We start from the raw sequence: 20,762 nt of genomic DNA on the forward strand, positions 1-20,762 counted from the left end.
TTTTGCAATTTTCTGGAAGCCACTCACTGCATTAAAACCATGAGAGCATAATACAGGTGCCATTTTGGTTCTCAAACATCACCAATTGGCACCCAACACACAGACACTGCCAATTTCAATTTCACACCACTTAAAAATGAAGTATGACAGAAAGGTGGCTTAGGAATGAAAGGAACCAAATTAAAAATACTATGTACAAAGAAATTATAGAAAAGGCAATAATAAGGCCAAATAGACAGCACAAGAACAGGTTTAAGGTTAGCACAAAAAGAAAACCCAAAAATATTTTAAAAACACAAACAAAAATGATAGTCAAGGGAAGGTCCATGTTTGATTTGGGTCGAAAAGAGATCTTTTCAAGGAGTCAACAGCCATGTCACACCGAACAATTGAATAATTCATACCTGCCTTCATCCCCATCTAAGCAACTTTATAGAGGTGGAAATTGTAATACAATTGGCCTGGACAAGAACTGAAAGAGAGGGGTACTTAAGTTGTTAACCTGAATGGAATTCATCCTCAGTTGCAGAGGGAAAGGTGGAAATTGCACAGGCAAGGGTCACAATTTATCAGTGATTCAAGTGTCTGGTTAGATGGCTGGAGGTTTGCACGTTATCACCCACTCTTTATTTAAGCAGGGCTAGAAGTCTGACAACGATAGGCTAGCTAGCTTGACACGGCAGTTGAGAACTTCAATAGGTGATAATCCAGAACATTACATGGCATTTTGACTATGGGCTAATAAATGAAAGTCAACACAAACTTGCTAAAGGTAAGTTACATTTTACTAACATAAGCTCTTTTCTGAAGTAATGAAGATGATTATTAAAGACAGAGCTTTTGATTTGGGTTTCACTTGCAAAAGATATTTGACAAATCTACAAAGTAGACTTAAGCAAAATTGAAGTCCACAGAACTATTGAACAGGAGGTAACATGAACATAAAATTAGCTAAGGTAAAAAGTGCAGAGAGTAGGGAAGAGTTGTTACTGATATTGCTTTTGATATATTAAATGATCTTACACAGGTCATAACTAAAAAAACCATGCTGACTCTAGAAAACACAATTGTAAACAGTGAAGTGGACAATGAATTTCAGAAAGACTAAACACACAACAGATGAAACTTAATGGAAAGAGACAGGAGGAATGAGACAATATATGTAATACAATGTAAAATGATACAATTTTAAAGAGGCCAAGGGAAGAGAGAAAGCTGGTTGTATATGCATAAAAATCTTTGGTAGCAGACAAATAGAGAAGACCACATTCCTGCTATTAATAAAGCCAGTGAATCAGTCAATTAATATCTCTAAAGCGAGAGAATCTATACATCACTAGTGTTCAACAGCAATACCTTCACTGAATTCTCCCACTAATCAACATCCTTGAGGCTGCCACTGACTAGAAAGTGAACTGGGCCAACCATGTAAATACCGTGGTATCCCTACCCACCAAGGAGTGCAGCGACTCAACGAAACAGGGCAGCTGGAGATGATCAATAAATGGTGAACAAGCCAATATGTCCAAGTGATCTTAAACTTTTATAAAACAGGAGTTAGGTCTCCACTAAAGTATTGTGTCCAATTCTAGCTATTATACTTCAAGGCCTTAGAGGGTGCAGAAGAGATGTATTACAATGGTTCCAGAGACAAGAAATGTCAGATATGCGGTTATACTGGTATTACTCTCCTTAAGCAGACAGCAATCAAGAGATTTGATAGAGGTGATAAAAATCCTGAATTGTATTCAGAGCTTTTCTTCATTTACTGTTTCAATGGTAGAACATCAGAAACCAGAACAGACAGCTCCAAAATAATTAGAACAACCAGAGGCAACCAATGGTTTAAAAAGAAATGCACCAAATTTTTGCGATCCAGATGCAGTACACAAAAATAGATAGTAGAGGCTAATTGAATGATAACATTCCAAAGAGAAGCAGATAATCACAGGACAATACAAATCAGGGCAATGAGACTGACTGGACAGTTCTAACAAAGATAGGTCAAATAGTCTTCTTCTGTAATTCCTTTTAATCACCTGACCAGGGAAGCAGCTGTAGTTTGGATGTACATTAACAATCCCCTCAATGTTTTCAGCTGAGAGTTCGGATGATTGCTATGCCACCAGGAATAGATCTCTCCAAATGGAAGTTCACAATGTATTGGCTGCAGTCACATCCTGAGCTATCCTTTTTAAAAAAAAATTGTTCAGGTGATGTAGCCCATCCCTAATATCCCCACAGAGCAGTTAAGAGTTGACGTGCAGATTTCCTTCCTGAAAGTAGGCTTGTGAAATAGATGGATTTTTATAGATCAACAGTTTTCATGTGGTCACCATTAGGCTAGAATTAAATTCCAAATTCTAAAGAATTGAAATTTCACCATATAGTGGGACTCAAACCCATGCTCCCAGAATGTTAGCCTCAAGCTCTGGATTACTAATCCAGTGAAATTACCATGATATTGACTCCCACATGTTCCACCTGTGTGCAAGTGGACATGCCTTTCTCTAGTTAATGCTCAGGTAATTGTGCTCGATCCAGATTTTCTGTGGAATGTTAAAACCTGAGACTTCACACTCTGATGAGTTACAGAAACATTTGCAGTCAACTAGTTGTGCCATTGAGAAGTTGGCAGTCATCGTTCATAGACTTCTGTTCTAGGAGGATTTCAGACAAGTACTGCGTCATTTGACGATTGAATGAATCAAGCAGAATTTAAAAATTGTCAGGACATCTACTTTGGCAAAATGGGACAAGGCACAAAATTAATCAATATGTGGAAGTTTTTGTTGGAAAAAAAGTAGTCTATTTCAGTTTCAATTTTGACAAAATAGTCAACGCAAAATGATTTATCTCCAATGTAGTATATGCATAAAGTAGAGACATAATTAACAACTTTTTTTAATGAAACTATTCTACTAAACTCACTCAGAGAAATGTTAAAGTTAAGAACTCCAATACATATTGATAAAGCAGAAAAATGATAGCTACTTCTGACCTCATAGGCCCTATTTTAGGTTTCTTTCAGTCACCACTGAGTGGAGGCGAAGAAACTACAAAAGAATTTAACTTTCAATGACAGGAAACGAAAACAGAAGTTTAGACAATCAAAAAGCAAACCAAAAATCGACTCACCAATAGACAACAACAATACTTTATCAACAGTAAGATAACTACTGGGTTCTAATATCACAATTAAAAAGCAGTAGCTGTTAGTGAAGCTATTTTTAAGTGCGAGACCAAATCTATCTTGCTTTGGTATACTTTTGTTACTCAGTAGCACACAAAAGCTATTTAGACCAGGACAGATGGATTGACCCTAACTCCTGAAAAGTGACACAAGTCATGGTCAAATTCCTCAGAATATCTTTCCAAAACCAATAAATGTTAAGAACAGCCAAAGTATCAATGTTTTCCAATAATGTATTACCCAAATAAGATTACTCTGTTACCTCAAAGATCACAAAGGAAATGTATTGATAGACAAAGGAAAACTAACAAATCCTCACTCTCAAAATTAGAGTTGCAAAGTCTAAAAACCATAGGGATTTCAACCTTGCAAAATGTCAACACCTTTGCCTGTGAATCTTGTATCTTTTCATTATGATCTATTTTCCATTAGTCAATGTGAATTTTAATGAATATGGATGGAATTGTGCAGTTACACTTTAAAATGCATCACCAAATCTTAAATATAAATCGCACCAATGATAAAAAAAACAGACAATTTGGAAGATGACAAAATATTTCAGTTAAATGTAAATCATCTCCTTCTGAAAAATAATCTGTTTATGTTTCAGGAGTAGCTAAGGCAAGCAGCTTTGGATTGTTGGTTTAGAAAGAACAGACTCAGGAATGTTGAATATGTTGGAGGTTCTGATTTTCAAATAAACCTTAGATTTTAGAATTGACCTGGAAGATTTGCTAATTGCCATTGTTATATACATCAAGAAAGGAGGGAAAAGGAAACTGGGAATCGAAGGCCGGTCAGCTCAGCACTGGCAGTAGAAATAAAGAGGAATCTACAGAGGATGCCTGTATTCCAAGACACAAACCACTTCGAAAATAATAATCATCAAACAAAATCAAATGAATTTTACAAAAAGGAGACAGATTTACAAATTTATTAGAATTCTAAAGATGTAACTGATAGGGTTGATAAATAGCCAGCAAATATGGTATTCTTGGACTTCAATTCAGCAAGATATCATTTGTCACCATTTAGCTATGAAAGGTGCTGGGTGCACAAACATATCTATTTCAGACTGTATTTTCATATGTTTTTTCTTTATTGATGGCTGATGTTGCTCATAAAGGTACCACACAAGATGAAGGCTAAGAGAGTTGAGCCGCAACTAATTACCATAGACGGCATCATTTCAAGAAGGCAGCTCACCACCACCTTTTCAATTTGCGATAGGCAACAAATGCTGGCCTTGCCAGCAACACACTAAAGAATATTTTTTAAAAAGTGACTAATTGACAGGAAGCACACAGTAAGAATAGATATGGCATTCCACTAGATGCCATTTAAAAATGCCACAATAGTCAGTGTTGAATATTTATTAATCTGTATTTAATATAGACAAAGAGACAGAATTACACATTGATGTTCGCTGATGAATCTGTAGTGATGTGCCCGAAACGTCGATTTCGCTGCTCGTTGGATGCTGCCTGAACTGCTGTGCTCTTCCAGCACCACTAATCCAGTATTTGCTTTCCAGCATCTGCAGTCATTGTTTTTACCTCAATGATGGTAACTAGGCCAGCCAGGTAGATCTCATAGAATGAGCTCCCTAATTGGACCAGATTAACAGCCCCAATCAGGGAGCCCTGACTGGCAGATAAGAACAGGAGTGTCAGACATCCTGTCACTCAGCACTGGCTCAGTGTCAACATTCTCCAGGTGTAAATTAAAGGGTGACTTGGTGACAGGACACAATCTTCTGTGGGCAATTTCAGACTTAAGGCTAGACGGCAATGCAAGTTGTGAGGAGCACACGAAAAGACTACAAGAAATATAGATAGGTTGAGTGTATGGGCAACAAGTTGGGAGAAGTATAATGTTGGAATTGTGACCTTATTTATCATGGCCATAAAAATAAAAAGGAGAATGTTTTTAAAGGTATAAAACTTGTAAATGTAAATATTCTGGGAGACTTGGGTAGCTGTATTTGTACAGCAGGTACACTTTTCTGGCAAGGTAGTTAAGGTACAAGATTTGCTACACTTGCAAAGGCCTTTAATGACACCACACAGAATACTCAACAATACTTTGGTTTCCATATTTAAGGATAGATTTACATTGGAAACATATTGCATCAACATACTGATAATACTTTACATTAGTGAGGATTCACTAGACTGCTTCCTGGGTTGAAATATTTGGTCATCATCATGCAAATAAATTGGACCTACATTCCCTGGAATTTAAGAGAATAAGTGGTGATCTCAAAAACAAGGATTCTGAAAGGGCTTCACTCCATAGACTGTGTTACTATTAGCTCCTAGAATCTAGAACACAGGAGCAGATCACCTAAAATTGACAAGGGGGAAAAAATGCACATAAAAATAATGCAAATCCTCAACAATCACGGCCACAGAGTTGTGGATACTCCACTGTTAAATATATTTCAGACTGAGATAGACAATCATTCTGAGGAAGGGTCACCAGACCCAAAACAATAACAGATTTCTCTGCACAGATTTGCAAGACCGGCTGAGTTTTTCCAGCATTTCTATTTTCATTTCCAACTTCTAGCATTCGCAGTTTTTGGCTTTTATTGACAGGCAGGTATTTGGTGTCTGAGGGAATCAATAATATGGGAATCTGACAATGAAGGGGAGAGGAGATCAAACTTGATCGACTAAATGGCATAACACACTTGAGGGATTGTTTGGTCTATTCCTGTTTTTCACATTCTTAGCTTATGTACCTGGTATCTTTCACAATTTTAAAACTGCCCCAAAGCAGTTTACAGTCAATGAATTCAGCTGATTCACAACTGACTTGGGTTGATCATGTAGCCAGAATTTCTAACACTTATCAAAAACAGAATCTTTTATGCTGAGCTTCACTCTAGCCTATGTCCTCATGAAGTTCAAAGAGAGCATTACAAGGACAATGTGACAGGGGCATCAAATCCAGGAAGTAGTTCAACAAGGAGCACTACATCTAGTGCAATCAAAGAAGAAATGGGCCAGATTCACTCAAAAGCACATATCAAAAGGGAGAGAGAAAAAAAAAACAAGGAAAAAGCCAGCCACTTGTTCAAAATACAATCTGGGATAAACTGTCAGTTGCAGAACCTTCACTGATCATATTAGCCTTGGTAGTCACTTACATAACCATTGAGGCCCTACCAACCAGATCATATGCACCTCAAAAGGATGAGCAAGAACGGTCACTCCACAAATATCACGAAGTTACACTATAGAGAAATAGCCTAAATACACATATAGAATACCATAAAGAAATAGGACTACAGCCCAAACGTGTGATGTCAATTGAGGAACAGATATCAGCTACATCAGAAGGAATTCCCCATCTCTTCAAACAGTCTTTTGCATTCACCTGGGAGGCTAGGCTAGGCTGGATCTCAGTTTAATATCTCCCCTAAGTCTTTACAGCAACAATGAATTGTTAGAACACAAGATATAGGAATGGATGTAAGGCCATTCGGCCTATCGAGTTCACTTCGCCATGGCTGATGGGCATTTCAACTCCATTTACCCACGCTTTTCCAGCAGCCCCTAATTCCTTGCACGATCAAGAATTTATCAACCTCTGCCTTGAAGACATTAACATTCCGGCCTCCACTGTGCTCCGTGGCAATGAATTCCATAGGCCCACCAGTCTCAGTGAAACATCTCCTCATTTCCATTCTAAATTGACCCCCTCTAATTCTACAGCTGTGCCTACAGGTCCTAGTCTCCCCATCTAATGGAAACAAATTCCCATGGTCCACCCTTTTTAAGTCATGCATTATCTTGTAAGCTTCTATTAGAATTCCCCTTGACCTTCTAAACTCTAATGAATACAATCCCAGGATCCTTAGCCATTCATCGTATGTTAGGCCTAAAATTCCAGGGATCATCTGTGGGAATCTCCATTGGACAGGCTCCAGTGCCAATATGTCCTTCCTGAGGTGTGGGGCCCAAAATTGGACACAGTATTCTAAATGGGGCTGAACTAGAGATTTTAAAAAGTCTCAAAAGCACATCGCTGCTTTTGTATTCCAACCCTCAACATAAATGAGGACATTACATTTGCTTTCTTAATCAAGGAAATCAACCTTTAGAGAATCCTGGACTAGCACACCCAGATCCCAGAACTGCGCCAGAATGCCCCAGTCCCTTCATCCAGATTGTTAACATATAAAGTGAACCCTGCGGGGCACCACTTGTCACCAGCTGCCATTCTGAAAAAGAACTTTTTATCCCAACTCTCTGCCTTCTGTCAAACAGCCAATCCTTAATCCATGCCAGTAGCTCACCACGAACACCATGGGCCCTCACCTTACTCAGCAGCCTCTCATGGGGCACCTTATCAAAGGCCTTTTGGAAGTCTGGATAGATAATATCCACAGGGCTCCCCTGATCTAACCTACTAGTTACCTCTTCAAAGAATTCTAACAGGTTTGTCAGGCATGACCGCTCCTTACTAAATCCATGCGGACTTGTTTGAATCCGACCCTGCACGTCCAAGAATTTAGAAATCTCGTCCTTAACATGGATTCTAGAATTTTACCTATAACCGAGGTCAGGTTAATCGGCCTATAATTTTCCATCTTTAGTCTTGATCCTCTCTTTAACAAGGGGGTTACAACAGCGATTTTCCAATCATCTGGGACTTTCCCTAACTCCAGTGATTTTTGAAAGATCACAACCAATGCCTCCGCTATTTCCTCAGCCACTTCCCTCAGAACTCCAGGATGCAGCCCATCGGGGCCAGGAGATTTATAAAGTTTTTAGATCTTTTAGCTTTTTAGCACTCTCTCTTTCATAATGGCTACCATACTCAACACTGCCCCCGACTCTCCTTAATTGCTGGGATATTACTCATGTCTTCCACTGTAAAGACTGACACAAAGTACTTATTAAGTTCTTCAGCTATTTTCTTATCTTCCATCACTAACCTTTCTGCATCAATTGAGCGGCCCAATTTCTACTTTTGGCCCTCGTTTGTTTCTTATGTATTGAAAGAAACTTTTATTATCATTTCTAATGTTAAGGTAAGCTAGCCAGTAATATTTGATCCTCTCCTTCCTTATTTTTCTTTGTTATCCTCTGTTTGTTCTCGAAGTCTTCCCAATCTTCTGATTTCCCAGTGCTCTTGGCCACTTTATAGGCGCTCTTTTTCTGCGATACATTTCCTGACCTCCTTTGTCAGCCATGGCTGCCTAATCCTCACCCCTGATAATCTTTCTTTTCTTTAGGATGAACTTCTGTACTGTCCCCTCAATTACACGCAGAAGTTCTTGCCATTGTTGCTCTTCCCAACTAGGCTCTGCTTCCAGTCGATTTTTGTCAGTTCCTCTCTCATGCCCCTGTAATTACCTTTATTTAACTGTAACACCATTACATCAGATTTTGCCTTCACTTTCAAACTGCAGACTGAACTCTACCATATTATGATCGTTGCCTCCTAAGCCTTCCCTTACTTTAAGAACTTATATAAAGTCTGGCTCATTACATTGCACTAAGTCCAGAATAGCCTGCTCCCTTGTGGGCTCCATCACAACCTGTACCAAAAAGCCATCCTCTAAGCATTCCAAGAATTCCCTTTCTTTGGATCCACTGGCAACATTATTCACCTAGTCCATTTGCATATTGAAGCCCTCCATGATCACCGTGACCTTACCTTTCTGACATGCCCTATTTCCTGGTACATGTTGTGCCCCTGGTCCTGATCACTGTTGGGAGGTCTTTACGTAACTCCCATTATTTTTTTTTGCCTTTGTGGTTCCTCAACTCCACCCACACAGACTGCACATCATCTGTGGAGTGCCATAGATTTAATTTCATTCTTAACTAACAAGGCAACCCTGTCCCCTCTGCCCATCTCCCTGTCTTTTCAATAAATTATTTAACTGCCAGTCCTGAACCCCCTGCAACCACGTCTGAGATGCCTACCACATCATAATCATTCATGATGATTTGTGCTGTTAATTCATCTACTTTTTGTTACGAATACTACGAACATTGAGGTAAAGCACCTTAATGCTAATTTTCTTATCCTCATGATTTCCAACATCTCTAGTAATATGTCCTAAGTTAGCCTTCCTTTTTTGCTTCATTCCTAGTCTGCCTTGAACCTAAACCCTGCACACATGCTATCCTGCTGCTTACCTTTCTACTTGACGCCATACTCCCTGGTGCTTTTCCTTTCCCTTCCTCCTGACTCAAGTTTAAAATCCTAGTGACCACCCTATCTTTCCTTTTCACCAGAACACTGGTTCCAGACCGTCCCATCGGTACAGATCGCCCCGGTTCCAAAACTGATGCCAATGTCCCATGAAATGGAATCCCTCTTTCCCACACCAATCTCTTAGCCATGTGTTTACTTCCCGAATTTTCTTATCCCCATGCCAATTAGCACATGGCTCGGGCAGTAATCCAGAGATTATGACCTCAAGGACCTGTCCTTCAATTTCCTTCCTAGTGCTTGATATTCCTCCTTCCTAGTCTTGCCGATGTTATTAGTGTCAACATGGACCATAACAACTGGATCCTCTCCCTCCTGCTCCAATATCCTTTCAAGCCAAACTGCATTGAAATGTCAGCTAAGATATCCTATTCCAATGCAAGTTGAGCCGATAACCTCCTGATTCAGCAGGCCAATTAAGTTATTAAAACCTTACAGAATTAGTCATATTGGAACTAGAGAAGCATCTTAACCATTCCAGTTGACGTGGTCCCAAATGTAGAGGTAGTGTATGTACACTGCAAATTGTGGAGTCGAGTGAGAACAAGAGAGCGATTGCAAGTTGAATACTGACAAACTATGAAAGTGGTTTAATTGCAACAAAAATTGAGGTGCTAAGTTGCTCACCTTGTTGATCAGAATCCGCATTTTTTGAAACCAGAGCACTGACTGCTGGAAAAGTAATACTAGACATTGCTGCCACAGCTCCAGCTGCCCACATCATCCTAAGAAAACAAATAGCAAATTAAAAAAGTGTACTAGCACACTTACTTCAAAATATCTCATTCTCAAAAAACAAGACTGAACATTGGGGTGAATGAAGAGGACAGAGAATTTGAACCACTGCTTCAATCACTGAATTTGCAGAACTGCATTTTACAGAATACATTCCGGTGACTCAATGATGCATGCATGCTCACCAGGGCTGGGATCCAAATCCATACCAAGTCAGCTGTAACATCTGAAATCCAAGGCCAAGGAGAACAGTGTTCTTATTACCTATGGATCTCATTAGGATACTAAGAAATACAGTCTGTGAAAACAAATTATAGACAAAAAAAATTAGTGTATCTCTGACTATTAACAAATATGAATGGACTGATTGAGTGGGCTGAAATGCTACATTCCTGCAGGAAAAATGTCAATATTTTAAATGATACATTAACGGATATCTGAACATTCTGAAAAGCAGCAATATCGTTACTTAAAACCTACTGTTCAGATCAAACTTTAATTGGTTCCAATTTTTAATAGCAATCCTTCTTCATAATTTCTTGGATAGATGTTCAATTCTATTGCGTAATAACAGATTTACAAATACAATTCAAATTTACTGCAATTTCTTACTAAGAAATTGCAAACCACTAACAATAAGGAAAATTCACATTTAAGGTTCAATGAATAAATGCTCATATCAACTGAGATTAAATCATAAATCAGAACATTCCAGAGTCAGCTGTTCTCAGTTTGTTTACAATTTGCCTCAGACTGAGGATGAGAGATGAAAGAGAAGAGAACAAGAAAAAACATCATGACTTGCACTCATGGTGAGCATTCATTTAACCTTACTAAAACTAGAGTGTTGGGAAAAGGCACTAGGTATGTTGTGACACCTTTCATGTCCAATTCATCTGCAAACATTAAAAAGGTGAGGTATGTAACGTACAAATGTGAATTCAGAAATAAGCTTTCCTCTTCAACAAATTAACTACAAACTGAAAAACCAATTGTTGAAAAGGGTTGTAGGGTTTTGTTTTACATTGTTGACACATATGGAACTGATGGAGATTTGAGACAGGAGGGCCGAAATTGGATATGCACTACATGAATGTTAATAAATTAAGATCATTGTCAGTGATATAAAGCAGCCAGGACAACTTCTACAGTAAAAAAAATATAAGAATTAATGCTACAGTGAATGTTTTGCTTAAGTTATCAACTTTCTTCACATTCTGAACAGTAATTTCTAAAAAATGGTTATGCTAAATGCAGACTTTGCTTACTGTAATTAGAGTAGAAATAAAAAGATCATCATGTTGGTCTGATAATGAATGTTAAAAGCATCAGGCATTGAAATTACTCCTGCCAAAATAATTGGCAGTAAAAATAATGGATCTAATTTGAAGGAAATAAATACAAAAAAAAATTGAATTCCAACACAGTTGCATTTGATACGAAGTCTCGAGTATATTTGTTTTCTTTATTCATGGGCATTTATTGCCCATCCCCAAGAGGGCAGTTAAGTGTCAACCACATTGCTGTGGGTCTGGAGTCACATGTAGGCCAGACAAGGGAAGGATGGCAGTTTCCCTCCCTAAAATGACATTAGTGAACCAGATTGGTTTTTCTGACAATTGACAATGAATTCATGGTCATCATTAGATTCTTAATTGCAGATATTTAGTGAATTTAAATACCCCCATCTGCTATGGCCCATTCAAACTCCGGTACCCAGAACAGTATCTGGATTTCTAGATTAACAATCTTTCAGAAAAGAAATCTATTCCTCAAATGAAAACAGTGCAGAGTCATCATTTTCTGCCTTTGCTAACTGTTTTTGAGAAACTGATGGTGAACCACCTTCTTTAACTGGCACAGTTCACGTGGTGTTGGAGAGAGTTCCAAGGTTTTATCCTAGTGCCAGTGAGGAACAATGATAATAGTTCAAAGATAGGGATGGTGTGCAATTTGTCAGGAACTACCAGTGGTGTTCTCATGCGTCTGTTGCCTTTGTTCTTCCAGTGGTAGAGACTGCATATTTAGAAAATACAATTGAAGGCAAAGTACTGCAATACAGATGGTGCACATTGCTACCATTGCTTACAAGTGACGGAGAGAGTAAATTGAGTTTAAACTTTCTCAGCTTAAAACTTAGGTGCATGAACGAAAACAAAAAACAAAAATAATATGATCAATTCAGTCAGATTTCAGACTAGGATCTGACTTGTCCAGTAATAGGCTGGAGTCATAACAGTAACCAACATAGAATTCCTATAGTGTAGAATAGAGGCCATTTAACCCATTGAGTATGCTGACCATTTTTGAAGGGCATTCCACCCACACCTAACCTCACATCTACCAGGGCTAATCCACCTATCTCGCATACCCCTGGACACAACAGCATAATTTATTGTGGCCAATCTAACTAACTTGCACATCTTTTGGGAGGAAAATGGAACACCCATCAGAAATCCACACAAACAGGGAGAATGTGTAAACTCCACAGAGTCTGGAATTGAACTCTGGTTCCTGGCACCAAACCGCAGCAGTGCTAATCACTGTGCTGTCCATGTAGACCAGCAAGAAAAAATTCAATACAATCATTAATAAAAAAATTGTGTTCATTATGTGATAGAACACAAAGTTTGCTTTTCATTGTAATTTTTTTAAAATCAAGATTTAGCTTTTCTTGTGACTTGAGCATCACTGGCAAGTTCAGCACTCATTGCCCATTAACAACGGTCCTTGAACTGAGTGACTTCCAAAGCGATTTCAGAGGGCAGCGAAGAGTCAACCACAATTCTGTGGATCTGGAGTCACATGCAGGCCAAACCACGTAACGTTATCAGTTTACCTTCCATAAGAATGTCAGTGAACCAAACAGAGTATCACATTTTGCATGGCCCTAAGTTGAAACCCAGTGGCAGCACCATAATGTCACTGTCATGTCCTGAATTACCTTCACTACTTCAATGTTGTTTCAACATTCTTTCAGAAATTTTTGTTCAAAAGTATCTTTGATGTCATTGATACCATTCCATTGAAGAGGGATTACAAATAGATTCATTTAGAACCTGAATTTGTAGCTTTTAAACCATTAAATGCTTATAATTCCCTTGTTCTAAAACAGTCAAAACATATCCGGTGATAATGCAGGTAGAAGAACCAAATTACTCAACACCCACCTGTGCTATTATAGAGAGGATTCCCACGACAGCTATAAAGGCAGCCAGATTGCCAGAAGAAAAGTCGATGACCTATGAAAGGAGGAATACAGAGGAACCTCAATTATCCGAATATCAATTATCCAAAAATTGGATTATCCAAAGGAGATCTTCAGGCCGGATAGAATCATCAAAGATGAGTGTCCAACAGTGATCGCGTCTTTTGCTTACAGTGATTAAACAGACAGTGTCTCCAAATTGGCACCCTCTCTCTCCCCACACTTGCCCTGGAGTTCTACAGAAGTGTGTACTGTAAACCACCCCCCCTTCCCCAGATAATCTGACCAACATTGCCCTGTACAGGGCAGAGGTAGAACCTGTCAAAACGTTGCAGTAACAAGTTGTGTGGCTGTGGCGATGTGGGTGTGATTTACCCCACAAAAGTAGCAGCAGTCTTGTTGTTAGTGTCAGTGGGGAGGGTGGAGTGGATAGGTGTGAAGGAAAATGGGCAGGTAGGATAAGTCAAAGGGGCAGTTGGATCTGGGAGGAGATGGGGAAAGGGGAGGTTTGAAAACTAGTGAAGTTGATGTTGGTGCACGTGGTTGAAGAGTTCCAATGCAGACAATGAGATGTTCTTCCTCCAGCTGTCAGATAGCTTGGATTTGGAGGTGGCCAATGCATGTCCTTGGTGGAGTTGGAGAGGTGGGGGGGGGGGGGGGGGGGGGGGGGGGGGGGGGTTAGAGAGACAAGAGTTGAAGTGGTCGGCCACAGGGTGGTGGGGTTGTTGGAAGTATACATCCCAGAGATACTCCCTGAAATGCTCCACAAGTTGGTGCCCTGTCTCCCCGATGTAGAGGAACTACATCGGGAGCAACAGACATAGCAGATGAGATGACTGAATGCACAGAAAGATCTTTAACAGATGTGAAAAGATCCTTTGAGACCTTGAATGGATGTGGTGGGGAAGGTGCGAGTACAGGTTTTACATCTCTTGCAGTGGGAAGGGAAGGTGCCTGGTGCGAACAGTAGGTTGGTGGGTGAATGCGGACCTAATGTGGGAGTCAGGGAGGTAATGGTCTCTGCAGAATGCTGATAGGGGTGGGGAGGGAAATAAGTCTCTGGTGGTGGGGTCGGGGGGGGGGGGGGGGTTCTATCCTTGCTACAGTTGGAGGGGTGGGATTCAAGGGAAGAGGTGCAGGAAATGGAAGAGTTGTGGGAGTGGAAATTGCAGTCCGGGAAATAGGAGGCCATCTGGGATGTCCTGGAGTGGAACTGCTCCTCCTGGGAACAGATACAGCAGAGGCAGAGAAATTGGGAGTAAGGGGCTGTGTTTTTACAGGAGGGGTGGGGGTGGGAGGTGTAGTCCAAGTAACTGTGGGAGTCGGTGCGTTTGAAATAAATGTCCGTATTGAGTCGGTTGACAGAGATGGAGAGGTCCAGGAAGGGGAGGGAGGTGACTGTGACGATACAGGTGAATCTAAGGCCTGAAGATGTCAGTGATGAATTATTCAACCTCCATGTGGGAGCACGAGGTGGTGTCAATAGAGTCATTAATGTAGCAGAAGACGACCAGCGTAACTGCAGAAGTTGGACAGTTCCATGTATCCTACAAAAAGCATAGCTGGGGCCCACGTGGAGGCCCATGACTACTTTGGTCTGAAGGAGGATTTGAAGGAGAAGCTGTTGAGGGTGAAGACCAGTTTCGCCAATTGAATGAGTGTGTTGGCGTGGAGTGAGTGCAACCAAGGTTTACCAGACTGATTGCTAGTATAGTATAACTGAGGTATGGAAGAGAGTCTACATCGGTTAGATGAATGAGGAGGGATCTCACAGAGACCTAAAATTCTAACAGAGTTAGACAGCACAAACGCAGGAAGGATGTTCCTGATGACTAGGGAGTTCAGAACCATGGGTCCATGAATTAAGGAAATGTGATAGGCCATTTATGACTGAGATGAGAAATTTCTTCACTCAATGAATGGCGGGCAAATAGAACACTCTGCCACTGAAAGCAGTCGAGATGAAAACATTGAATGTTGTCCTTTCAGGGGTGTGAAGGGATCAAAGAGTATAGGAAGAACGCAGGAACAGGGTACTGAATTGGATGATCAACCATGGTTATACTAAATGGCACAGCAGGCTTAAAAGTACTGAGTAATCTACTCTTGCTCCTATTTTCTACGATTCTACAGTAATACTGAAAATGTAACCCTGATCCAAAGTCAGAGTCACATAGATGTACAGCACAGAATTAGAACCTTCAGTCCAACCTATCCATGCCGACCAGATATCCCAAACCAGTCTCGTCCCACCTGCCAGCACCTGGCCCATATCCCCCCCAAACCCCTCCTATTCATATACCCATCCAAATGCCTTTTAAATGTTGCAATCGTACTAACCTCCACCACTTCCTCTGGCAGCTCATTCCATACACATACCACCCTCTGTATGAAAACATTGCCCCTTAGGTCTCTTTTATATCTTTTCCCTCTCACCCTAAACCTATGCCCTCTAGTTCGGAACTCCCCCACCTCAGGGAAAATACTTTGTCATCTATTTATTCTATCCATGCCCCTCAATTTTATAAACCTCTATAAGGTCACCCCTCAGCCTCCGACACTCCAGGAAAAACATCCCCAGCCTATTCAACCTCTCCCTATAACTCAAATCCTCCAGCCCTGACAACATCCTTGTAAATCTTTTCTGAACCCTTTCAAGTTTCACAACATCCTTCTGATAGGAAGGAGACCAGATTTGCACACAATATTCCAAAAGTCTTGTACAGCACAACATGACCTCCTAATTCCTGTACTCCGTACTCTGACCAATAATGGAATGCATACCAAACACCACCTTCACTAAGCTTCATATAATATTAATGGGTTACTTAGGCAAAATATCAGTGAGCAACTGAAACCACATCCCTGAAAATGATAAACAGCTTCAATGAAGGAACTGCAGTTAGGAAGTGGACATATGGGAAAAAGTCCTTCTAAACATCAAGTTTAGCTAAAAGGATTCAATTACATAATTACTAGACTTCTATCATTTAAAAAAAACATCGCAAGGAGGTGACAACGTGCTTGATAAAATAAGTGTTTCAGCCTATATCCTAAGTTTAACAGCTTCAGCACACTGAAGGTGAACTGAATAGCAACTGTGAGAATGCACACGACAGCAATAAATGCAATGAAAAATGCATGAGACTCACCTGTTTAAGGTAAAGAAAAAAACTAGAGTACTGTCCAGCCTCAGGCAGGTATGAGAGAAATACAGTTATGCAGATGAGCAGCACAGTGATGTCTTTTCCAACCTTCCTCAAGGACTGTAACAAAGAAAAGGATGCTACCTTAAACAATTCTGTCATCTTTAAACTACTTGTTTACATTATACTGGAAAACTGATCATAAACATACATGTTAAAATTCTTGGTCCACCACCCTGAAATTTAATAGCACTGCACAGAACACCATAAGTGGAAAGTAATACAGCTGTTAAGGAAGTAACAGAATTGATGGAAAAATACTAAAAAAGACCGGGAGTAACAGTTAACTAGAAATTCCTAAACATGAACAGGAATGGAGTATACACCATTTGGTGGAGTAGCAGAAAGCATAAGGGACTGTCAAAGATTACAGGAGGATATAGATATACTGGAGAGTTGGGTGGAAAGTGGCAGATGGAGTTCAATCCAGACAAATGTGAGGTAATGCATTTGGGCAAGACTAATTCTAGAGCGAATTATACATTGAATGGAAAAGCCTTGGGAAAAGTTGATCAGCAGAGAGATCTGGGAGTGCAGGTCCATTGTACCCTGAAGGTTGCTGCACAGGTGGATAGAGTGGTCAAGAAGGCAGAGACTATGCTTGCCTTCATCGGACGGGGTATTGTGTATAAGAGCTGGCAAGTCATGTTAAAATTGTACACGACATTGGTTCGGCCGCATTTAGAATACTGTGTACAGTTCTGGTCGCTTTGGAGAGGGTGCAGAGAAGGTTTACGAGGATGTTGCCTGGCATGGAAGGTGCTAGCTATGAAGAGAGGTTGAGTAGGTTAGGATTGTTTTCGTTAGACAAAAGGAGATGGAGGGGGAACTTGATAAAAGGTTTACAAAATCATGAAGGGTATAGACAGGATGGATAGAGATAAGCTTTATCCCAGGGTGAAAGATTCAATAATGAATGGTCACTCTTTCAAATAAATGGGAGGTGAAATGTTTAAGGGGGATACACTCGGCAAGAACTTCACAGGGGGCGGTAGGTGCCTGGAACGCGTTGCCAGCAGAGCGAGTAGAGACAAGCATGGTAGATTCATTTAAGATGTTTCTGGACAGATGCATGAGTAGTTGGGGAGCAGAGGGATACAGATGGTTAGGAATTGGGAGACAGGTTTAGACAGTAGATTTGATTCGACTCAGGCTTGGAAGGCCGAAGGGCCTGTTCCTGGGATGTAAATTTTCTTTGTACACCATTTGGCAGACCACTAAACTGTGATATTAGTATATTTAAAGCTTCAAGCCAATTCCTGAGCCAAGTTACCAAATTCCAGTTTCAATAAGCGCCAGAAATGGAGTGTTTGTAAAGAATGAACAGAATGGAATGTTAGATTAGATTCCTTACAGTATGGAAACAGGCCTTTCGGCCCAACAAGTCCACACCGACCCTCTGAACAGTAACCTACTTAGACCCATTCCCCTACCCTATATTTACCCCTGACTAATAATAAGGGCAATCTAGCATGGCCAATTCACCCGACTTGCACATCTTTGGATTGTGGGAGGAAATCAAAGCACTGGGAGGAATCCTACATGGACACGGGGAGAACATGCAAACTCCACACAGTCACCCAAGGCAGGAATCGAACTCGGGTCCCTCGCGCTGAGAGGCAGCAGTGGTAAACACTGAGCCACCATGCTGCCCCTAATAAAGAAATATGTACTTTTTAAAAGATCTTATATAACTGACTTAAATATCCAATTAAGACAAGACAACCATAAGATATAGGAGCAAAATTATGCTGTTCTGTCCATCAAGGATGCTGGGTAATCAAAGATGGAGGATGGAAAAAAATTATGGCTATAAGATCTGCTCTTTTTAGGAGGTATATTCAGTGTGGAGCTGATTTCCTCAAATCCCAGGAGCAGTAATTACTGATTTATAAGCAGTTGCATTGTTTCAGATTTGGGGAAAAAAAAATCAAATAAGCACTTTAAAAGGGAGGAAGACAAAGGCAGTGACCACGGGGAAACTAATCAAATGGAGAAATAACCCTGCACTGCCTGTCTAACCCAGCAGTGAACCTGCACAGCTGACCGTTCTGCTGTTTGATTTTAAGTATCCCTGGAAATTGGAGTTCATCTAAGAAAAAATTAACAGCAAAATTTCCAGCTGACCTTGGGAGAAGTTTGTGTGGGAGAGCTCATAGTACAGGAGCAGCTAAATGGCTTTTTAAAGCATAACCTTACTGTTTTGCTTTTGTAAATCTATAATAGTGAGTAGCGTGGACTTGTGTTTTATTATATGCTTTGAGATCAGCCTCTAGATTAAAATTTAAAGATATCAAACATAGGTACCTAGTTAGCCTGAAACAGTGATTTTTTTTAAAAAAGAGCAGAGGTCCCCTTAAAAGATCAGCAAGGCTGACTGTGTGCAACTGCAGGAGATTGGTGGGGGGTTTACTAAACAAGTATTTTGCATCAGTGTTTACGGTAAGAAGGATATGAAAGATATATAACGTGGGGAAATAAATACCAAATCTTGAACAACGTCCATATTACAGAGGCGGTGGACAGCTTAAAATGCATAAACGTGAATAAGTCCCTGAATGAGTGTACTCTACAACTCTGTGGAAAGCTAGGGAAGTGATTGCTGGGCCCTTTGCTGAGATATTTCTATCATCGATTGCCATAGGCAAGGTCTGAGAAGACTGGAGGTTGGCTAACGTGGTGCCAATATTTACGCAAGGTGGTAAGGAAAAGCCAAGGAACTATAGATCAGTGAGACTGACACGGGGATGGGCAAGTTGTTGGAAGGAATCATGAGGGACAGGATTTACATGTATTTGGAAAGGCAAGGACTGATTAGGGATTGTCAACATAGCTTTGTGCGGGGGAAACAGTGTCTCATTAACTTGATTGATTTTTTTTGAGAAGGTTGATGAGGACAGAGCAGTGGACGTGATCCGCGTGGACTTCAGTAAAGTGTTTGATAAGGTTCCTCATGGTAGACTGGTTAGCAAGGGTTAGATCATATAGAATACTGGGAGAATCAGCCATTTGGATATACAACTGGGTCAAAGGCAGAAGAGTGTGTGGTGGTGGAAAGTTGCATTTTAGACTGAAGCCTTGTGACCAGCAGTGTACCACAAGGATCGGTGCTGGGTCCACTGTTTTTCATCATTTAACTAAATGACTTGGATGTGAACAAAGGAGGTGTAGTCAGTAAATTTGCAGGTGACACAAATTGGAGGTGTAATGGACAACAAAAGGTGGCTACCTCAGAATACAACTGGATCTTGATCAGATGGGCCAAGGGGTGGCAGATGGAGTTTAATTTAAATAAATGAGAGGTGCTGCATTTTAGGAAGGCAAATCAGGGGAAACTTATACACTTAATGATAAGGTCCTTGGGAATGTTGCTGAACAAAGATCTTGGAGTGCAGGTTCATATGAATTCAGAGTCACAGGTAGATAGGATAGTGAAGGTGAGCGTTGGTATGCTTGCCTTTATTGGTCAGTGCATTGAACATAGGAGTTGGGAGGTCATGTTGTAACTGCACAGCATATTGGTTAGGCAACTTTTGGAATACTGCATTCAATTCTGGTCTCCCTGCAACAGGAAGGGAGTTCTGAAACTTCGAAGTGTTCAGAAAAGATTTACAAGGATGCTGCCAGGGTTGGAGGGTTTGGGCCATAGGGAGAGGCTGAATAGGCTGGGGCTATTTTCCCTTGAGTGGAGGCTGAGGGATGAATTTATAGAAGTTTATAAAATCAAGAAGGGCATGGACAGAGTGAGTAGCCAAGGGTAGGGGAATCCAAAACTAGAGGGCATAGGTTTAAAAGGTGAGAGGGGCAAGATTTAAAAAAGAACACAAGAGGCAACTTTTTCACAGTGTGGTGCATGTGCGCAATAAGCTGCCCGAGGAAGTGGTGCAGGCTGGTAGAATTACAACATTTAAAAGATATAGGAATAGAAAGATTTAGAGGGATACGGGCCAAACGCTGACAAATCGGACTATATTAATTTAGGATATCTGGTCAATGTGGATGAGTTATACTGAAGGGTCTGTTTCTGTGCTGGCCACCTCTATGACAAAATATGCTTCATCAGTAGATCACAGCTGATAGGATTCTTCCTATTCCCCATAATCCTTGATTCCCTTACCAATCCTGCCTACGTATGTCAAAGACTCTCAATGATCTGTCCGGCACTGCTGTCTGCGGTAATGAG

General features: G+C 40.5%; 1 protein-coding gene across 1 annotated transcript in view; it reads right to left on the reverse strand.

Moving 5' to 3' along the window:
* LOC140486962 (hippocampus abundant transcript 1 protein-like) overlaps nucleotides 1–20,762 on the reverse strand; it is a 99,046-nt gene that overhangs the window by 11,500 nt on the left and 66,784 nt on the right. Inside the window, exons 7-10 of the mRNA XM_072586224.1 lie at nucleotides 16,526–16,639; nucleotides 13,336–13,407; nucleotides 10,351–10,463; nucleotides 10,058–10,155 (exon numbers count right to left, since the gene is read on the reverse strand). Coding sequence (XP_072442325.1) covers nucleotides 10,058–10,155; nucleotides 10,351–10,463; nucleotides 13,336–13,407; nucleotides 16,526–16,639 — 397 coding nt within the window. The remainder of the gene's footprint in view (nucleotides 1–10,057; nucleotides 10,156–10,350; nucleotides 10,464–13,335; nucleotides 13,408–16,525; nucleotides 16,640–20,762) is intronic.

This window comes from Chiloscyllium punctatum, chromosome 2 (assembly GCF_047496795.1).
Source record: "Chiloscyllium punctatum isolate Juve2018m chromosome 2, sChiPun1.3, whole genome shotgun sequence".
In the NCBI taxonomy this organism is placed as follows: domain Eukaryota; kingdom Metazoa; phylum Chordata; class Chondrichthyes; order Orectolobiformes; family Hemiscylliidae; genus Chiloscyllium; species Chiloscyllium punctatum.